Source organism: Cervus elaphus, chromosome 5 (genome assembly GCF_910594005.1).
Source record: "Cervus elaphus chromosome 5, mCerEla1.1, whole genome shotgun sequence".
Taxonomy (NCBI): domain Eukaryota; kingdom Metazoa; phylum Chordata; class Mammalia; order Artiodactyla; family Cervidae; genus Cervus; species Cervus elaphus.
Window position 1 is genome coordinate 97,527,589 of NC_057819.1, and position 7,146 is coordinate 97,534,734.

Genomic DNA, 7,146 nt, shown 5'->3' on the forward strand with positions numbered 1-7,146 from the left:
GCTGCTTGCCGCGATCGCGGCCCGGCCCGCCGCCCCGCCGCCCGCTCGCTCACCTGCCAGCTGTCTTCGCAGCAGCAGTGCCGACTGCAGCTCCGTCATCCTCCCTGCCAAGGGCCCGGGCTGGCGCCGGGGCTTCCGAAGGACTGGGCACAGGCTCCGGAGCTGCTGGAGCTGGGTGTGCTGAGGAACCCGGGCCCCCACGACGGGAGCGCCGAAGCCGAGGGAGGCTGGGCTGTGGCGGCGGTAGCGGCGCCTCGCTGCCGGTGCGAGTCCGCTCGCTTCAGCTTTCCTCACAGCGCCTCACGCCCGGAAGGGGAGGGTACCCGTGCCGCCGCGGCGCGCACTGGGACTTCGCTCGCCCGCTTCCCTCCTTCTACCCGCCCGTCGGCCCCACCGGTGCCTTCCCCCGCCACAGCCTCACAACGCGCAGGGCCGCTCCGCGCAGGCGCGCTAGGGCTGCCTACTTCGGAAGCAGCCCGCCCGCTAGGCCGACCCCTCTGCCTCCTGCTCCGCCTCCGGAGGCGGAACCCCGCCCCCTACGCGCAGTGGCCTCTGCCGCCGCCATCTTGGGAAGGTCGCCGCCCGCCTAGTGCCTGGCCCCGGCGGCAGACACCCCGCGGACGCCATGATAGAGAGGTCGCGGAGGGTCAAGACGCCGCCTCCTGAGTCGAAGCAGGTGGTCAGCACGGAGAGAAGGGGCCAAGAGAAGTGATAGGTGCCTAGTTACTGGCGAGCGCCCAACAGCACACAGGGTGTGCGAATTAGTCATTGTTAAAGCCGAACTTAGTACTGGTGTGCCCCATTTTAAGCACACCCCCAAAATAGACTTCATATATGCTGGTAATTCACTTTACAGAAAAATACACAGAAAGATTCTTCAAGTAAAATGTTCTGCATCTCATAGTACAAAATGTTTAAACATTGTCAATAATCTCTATGTGTAAAGTGAGTTGAGATTCGCAAAATCTGATATACACAGTACAAAATGTCCAGAAAGGCATCTATTATGTAAAGTCGAAGTGCGGGATCTAAAGTTTGGAAAAAAATCACTCTACCTCCTCTCACCCTTATTCCCAAGGCCCTCTGCCTTTCACAACACCGAGTCTCAATAAACAGACAAAGCAGAAGGAAAAAATGATACCTAATGGCACTCAAATTTGTATTTGTTCCTTCAACGAATATTTATTAAAGCCGCATTAACATTATACCTGAACTGGACGGCTCTGTTCCTTGCCTCAAAGGGCTTGCAGTCTCTGAGCTCCAGGTAAGGTAGCCAGAGAAGAAGCAGGTTCTAATACAGTTTATTGATTCCAAAAATTACTGAAAAAACTGTGCTCACTCTCCCCGCAAGAACAAGAATTAAAAAGAACAAATAAACAATCTGAATAAAAACATAAATCGACCATTTAATAAAAAGGAGTAAGTTTGGACTCCTGTGGGAAACAACTCCAAGAAGCTAAACCAGATTTTGCGAAGCCTAACATTTACCCCATTTGAAGGACTCTCTTTAAGGGGAAACATTTTTAAACAGGGTTGGAATATGACTATCTAGAATGAGAAGATAAACCACAAATAGCTGTAGTCTTGGAGAATTGTTCCCTTTCTCTGAGATCTCTTCAGGCAGGTTATCAGAAATTCTGCTTGGCTGCAGCATGGTTTCTTCCCTCACCTAGAACAAATTCCAGCCCTGTCAGGGACTCTAAAAATTCTTTAGCTTTACCCAGAAAGGGAAAAAAAAAAATCCATTTCTGACACTAACTCTCCTTTCTGGACCAAGAAAATCTTTCTTTTTAAGTAAATTTTTACTTTTATCAAAAAAGCAAATATACAGTTCATAATCAGTGTATTAAGGATTATTGTGAAAAGCAAACATGGAGGGGAGGGGAATTAAACAAAAAACCTATTTCTCACATAGTTCCTTCCTCATTCCTAAATCCTGCTTACCACAGGCAATCCTTTTTAACTCTTTTAGTGGTTTCTTCTGGTAGTTACCTTCATTTATTCTAAATGAAATAATGCTTTTTCTTGATTTATCCATTTTAGACATTATATATTTATTCTTACTGTAACTGATAAGAATTTAACTGACATGCTACTTTCCATCTTTTACTCTCATAAATCATTTAATTATCATATTTATTTATATCAATAAATGATTTTTACACTATTGTGACTTCTTTAATGTTGAATGTGCATGCATGCTAAGTCACTTCAGTCATGTCCAATGCTTTGTGACCCTATGGGCTATAGCCCACCAGGCTCCTCTATCCATGGGATTCTCCAGGCAAAAACACTGGAATGGGTTGCCATTTCCCTCTCCAGGGGATTTTCCCAACCCAGGAATCAAACTTGTCTCTCTTATGTCTCCTGCATTGGCAGGTGTGTTCTTTACCACTAGTGCCACCTGGGAAGCCCAAATGTTGAATAGGAGAGCCAAATACTATAATAGATTATGTTTATTCCTTATACAGATTTTTTTTTTTTGAGGACCAGAATTTCAAATTATATTGTTTTCTGGCAGTATCTTGATTATAATCCTTCCCTTCCCATTCCCATCCCAGTGCTATTGCACTAATTATCCTACCAAGCCCTTTTTCTCAGAAATTTCCCTCCTAAAAGTCTCTATATTACCCTCTAACCTGGGCTGATTGCTTTAGGCTGTGCTTACTACATAGAGTTCTTCTTAGGACTTCCGCATGGCTGCTCTCCTTGGATGTTGAATCTACTGCATCCTGGATCGAGTGTAATTCTTTTTTGTTTACTCCCTTCTTTTTCTGGAGAATATTATCACATAACTTCTGATGAGTACACATGAGGCAGATTTTCAAACATTATAATAATGTTTGAAAAATGCCATTATTTTAAACAGCTATAATTAAGTGCCAGTTTAGCTGGGTATAGAATTTTGTCTAAAATTAAATACATTTTCTTAAAAAATGTGAAAGCATTGGTCCATTGTCTTTTAGCATCCAGTGTTGCTGTTGATTCTTATTCTATTGTCACTGACCTTTTCTTTTTCTTCTCTGGATAGTCTTAGGATTTTTGTTGTTGTTGTTACTTTTGGTATTTCAACATGCATTCGTATGTCTGTAGGGTGTTTTCTTTTTTAATTCACTGTGTTCACAGTGAGTTTTGTGGTGATAGAATGGTTGTTTTCATACAGAAATAAGCTTAGAATAATGAGATAGTCTGTGTTTTCCTGGTATATAAAAATTATTTTTAAAAGCAATCAAGCTTTTAAAGGAAAATTTATGTTTTGTTTTATTTTTGTTGGCTGCTTGAAATTTATTGTCCACTTGGTGCAAGGCATAGGGTTGTGGGATGTGAAGAAGGCTCTCATGTGACTTGGATAGTCAAGAGTAAGGTCTCTCAACTTCCTTTTTGGTGTTTTGCTGTTTTGATATTAAAAACTAAACTGCTCCCATTGGCTGCAACCTGCCTAGTCTTGGGGAGAGGAGAGGAAGGGAGGAGAGGGGATGGGGAGGGCTCTGATGAACCTAGTGTCTTGGAAGGAAGCCTGGCAGCTGGTGGTGGTCACTCAGGATGGGGGCCTGCAGTTCATTTTGCCAGGCTGGCCACCAGGCTGCTGCTTCCCCATGGCTAACAGAGCCAGGTCACAGGTGATCATGCTGGTGGAGGCCTGGGCAGACTCTGAGTGCTCTGGGGACTCCAACACTGTGGCCATAAACGGGAGAGTGGACTTCCTGAAAAAGAAGCTAGCCCACCAGTGTTCTGGGTGTGCCTTGGGGGGACGCTGGTGGTGGGGAAAGACCATGTGGTGGGGTGAGGCTTCTGCAGGAGCTGTTACTGGAAGTGTAGCCAAGGTAGTGCTGGTAGTAGTCATGAGGGGGATGGCTACCTTACTTTAGCTTGCAGGCTAGTGGAAACCTTGGTGGTAACCCCTCATGGGCCTCTCTATCATGGACAGCAGGAACTGGGACACTAGGCCGCAGAGCCCATTTACCTAGGAGAAAGTGGGTGGCTACTCCACAAAGCAGATGTGCAGCGTTATTTTTAAATTTTTATTTATTTATTTTTGGCTAAGCTGGGTCTTCCTTGCTGCCCAGGACTTTCTCTAGTCATGGCATGTTGGCTTCTCATCATGGTGGCTTCTCTTGTTGTGGACTGTGGGCTCTATGGCACACAGGCTCAGAAGTTGTGGCACATGGGTTTAGTTACCCCATAGCATGTGGAATCTTCCCGGACCAGGGATCAACCCTGTGTCCCCTGCATTGGCAGCTGAATTCTTAACCATTGGATCACCAGGGAAATCCAAAAAAAGCAATTGATTTTTATATGTTGATTCTACAACTTTACTAAACTCTAAATTAACAATTTATGTATAGGTGATTTTGTTTTTATACATAAATAATATATGTCCAAATATTGGCATTTCTATTTCTTCCTTTTGATGCATCATTTCTCTTTTTGCCTCACTGTGCTGGCTAGGATCTCCATCACAGTTGCATAGTTCATTATTTTTTTTTCAGGTTGTAGATTTTTTGTGGACTCTTTTAGCAGGTTAAGGAATTCTCTTCTAGTTCTTACTTATTAAGATTTATTTTTATAATAATTCCCAAATTTGTATCTTCAGCCAAGATCTTTCACCAGTTTATTTCAGCACATCCAACTGTCTAACTCTGTGTTCATTGATTTAACAAATGTTTTATTGAGCACTTACTGTGAGCTAGAGTTGATTCTAAGATCTAGGGCATGGGAGTAAAGTAGACAGACCAAGTCCCTGCCCACATGGATGAACATCCAGTGGGAGAGGACAGTCACTTAAAAAGGTAAACAGATATTAAACAAGACATCATTGGATTATGATAAGTGCTTCCTGGGTTGTGCTAGTGGTAAAGAACCCACCTGACAATGAAGGACACATAAGAGACATATATTTGATTCTTGGATCAGAAAGATCCCCTGGAGGAGGACATGGCAACCCACTCCAGCATTCTTGCCTGGAGAACCCCATGGACAGAGGAGCCTGGTGGGCTATGGTGCATAGGTTCACAAAGAGTCAGACATAACTGAAGCGACTTAGCACTCAGGCATGCACATGATGGAAATAAAAAGGATAAGGAAAAGGGTTTATTTTTGATAAGGTAGTCAGGGAGTCCTCTCTCAAGAGATTATACTTGAGCTGAGTTCTGAATTACAAGTAGGAGATTCCATTTGAGGATTCTGGGCAAGAGCATTCCAGGCTGAGGAAAAGCTAATGCTAAGATCCTACGGGAAGAAAGAACTCGGCTTGTACAGAGACTAGAAAGAAGGTCAGCATGCGTGAAGTGGCTCTATAGGAGCTTCTGATGAAAAGGGTGTTAAGAGCAGGTTGGAAAGGCAGACAGGGGTTATCATACCGGAAGCCTTGTTGACCACAGGAAACAGTTTGGATTTTAGTTTAGTTACAGTGGAAGCCTTGAAACAGGGGCAATCAGATTTATATTGTTTAACGCTCCCTTTGGTGCTAATAGAAAAGAGAAGACTTTGCCAGTAGGTCAGTCAGAAGGCTATTGCAGAAGATGAAGCAAAAGACAGTGGTAACTTGAACCAAAATGGGGGCAAGGATGGAAAAGCAGGTATGGGGAGGGGAGATTGGGAATGAAGTGGAGATACATTTTGGAAGTAAAATAGAAAGGGCTTGATGGTGGATGTCGGTGAAGGGGAAACATGACTCCTAGGTTTATGGAATAACTGGCTTGCTTTCAAATAGGGGGAAAAGAACAACAGGTTTGGCAGGGGTTATCAAGGGATCTATTTTGGATGAGTTATATTTTAGCTCTCTATTAGACATCCAAGCAGAGACGGCAAATTAGCATATGAATACATTAGACTGGAGCTCAGAGGAGAGGCCAAGGCTATAAATTTGGAGAGATCAAGCTTCCTAGGGAGAGAATAAACTGAATTTTTTTTTTTTTGGCTGTGCAACGCAGCTTGCAGGATCTTAGTTCCCCAACCAGGGCTAGAACCTGGGTCACAAAAATGAAAGCCCAGAATCCTAACCATTAGGCCTAACCATGAGGGAACTCCTCAGATGTTTTTTTTTTTTTTTTAAGCATACAAATGAATCCAGAAGTACTCAGACATTTAGAGGTCAGACTGAGGAGGAAGAGCCAGCAATGGAGGGTGAGAAAAATTGCACACAAAGGAGAAAAACCAGTGTGTGGTGTTACAAAAGCCAAGACCGGAGCAAAATGTTCCCAGGAGGAAGGAATGGTCAATTGCCACATGCCACTGAGAGACAGAGATAGATGAGGACTGAAAAGGATGCACTGATTTTTTTTTTTTTATTGATACAACTGGTATTTATTAGAAATTCACTATGTACAAAATACCTGAAGAACTTCGATGAATTTGCTCACAGATTCTGTACATTGACCCTATTGTTTCCATTTGAAAGATAAGGAAACTGAGGCTTAGATTCAGTGGACTACTCAAGTATCAAATCCTCTTAAACCATAGTAAGTGGTAGAACTGGGATTCAGACCCCAATCTGTCTGTTGACAAAACCTGAGTTATTACCCACTGGAGCGCACAGCCTTCCCTAACGGCAGGTGTAAGAGGCTGCATTTGTCTTCTTAATATACTAAGTTACTTAACAACTCACTCAGGCATGACCATACCACCAGTTTCACATTTCACTACCTGAAAGAGTTTAGTAACACTTCACACCTGGATATTTGTGCGTTTTGCCTTCTAAATCTTTTAGAAAAATGTTAAATGAAGCAATTGCCAGGATTAACCAGCAGTTGGTCTCAGTATTACTACTACTCTCTTCAGAAAAATCTCTATATAATCTATGCTTTTAGCATTTTTTATTGAGGTATAATTGACACACTAGTTTCAGATATAACAGCATGATGATTCCATGTTTGTATACGCTGAGATCACCACACTAAGTCTAGTTACCATCCATCACCATACATAATTAACAAAAGAATTTTTTTCTTAAAATGAGAACTTTGAAGATGTACTCTCCTAGCAACTTTCAAATATTCAATACTAACTATGGTCACCATGATGTATATTTCATCCCTGTGACTTGTTTTATAACAAGTTGATTCCTTTCACATTCTCCACCACCACTCCCCCAACCATGCACTGAATTTTGAAACTGGGAAACTGTTTTTGACCTTGATAGGAGGA

General features: G+C 43.1%; 1 protein-coding gene across 1 annotated transcript in view; it reads right to left on the reverse strand.

Moving 5' to 3' along the window:
* The window catches only part of UBE2G1 (ubiquitin conjugating enzyme E2 G1), an 85,504-nt gene extending 85,045 nt beyond the window's left edge, over positions 1-459 (reverse strand). Inside the window, exon 1 of the mRNA XM_043903454.1 lies at positions 54-459. Coding sequence (XP_043759389.1) covers positions 54-99 — 46 coding nt within the window. The 5' untranslated portion in view covers positions 100-459. The remainder of the gene's footprint in view (positions 1-53) is intronic.
* Between the last annotated feature and the right edge of the window lie 6,687 nt (positions 460-7,146).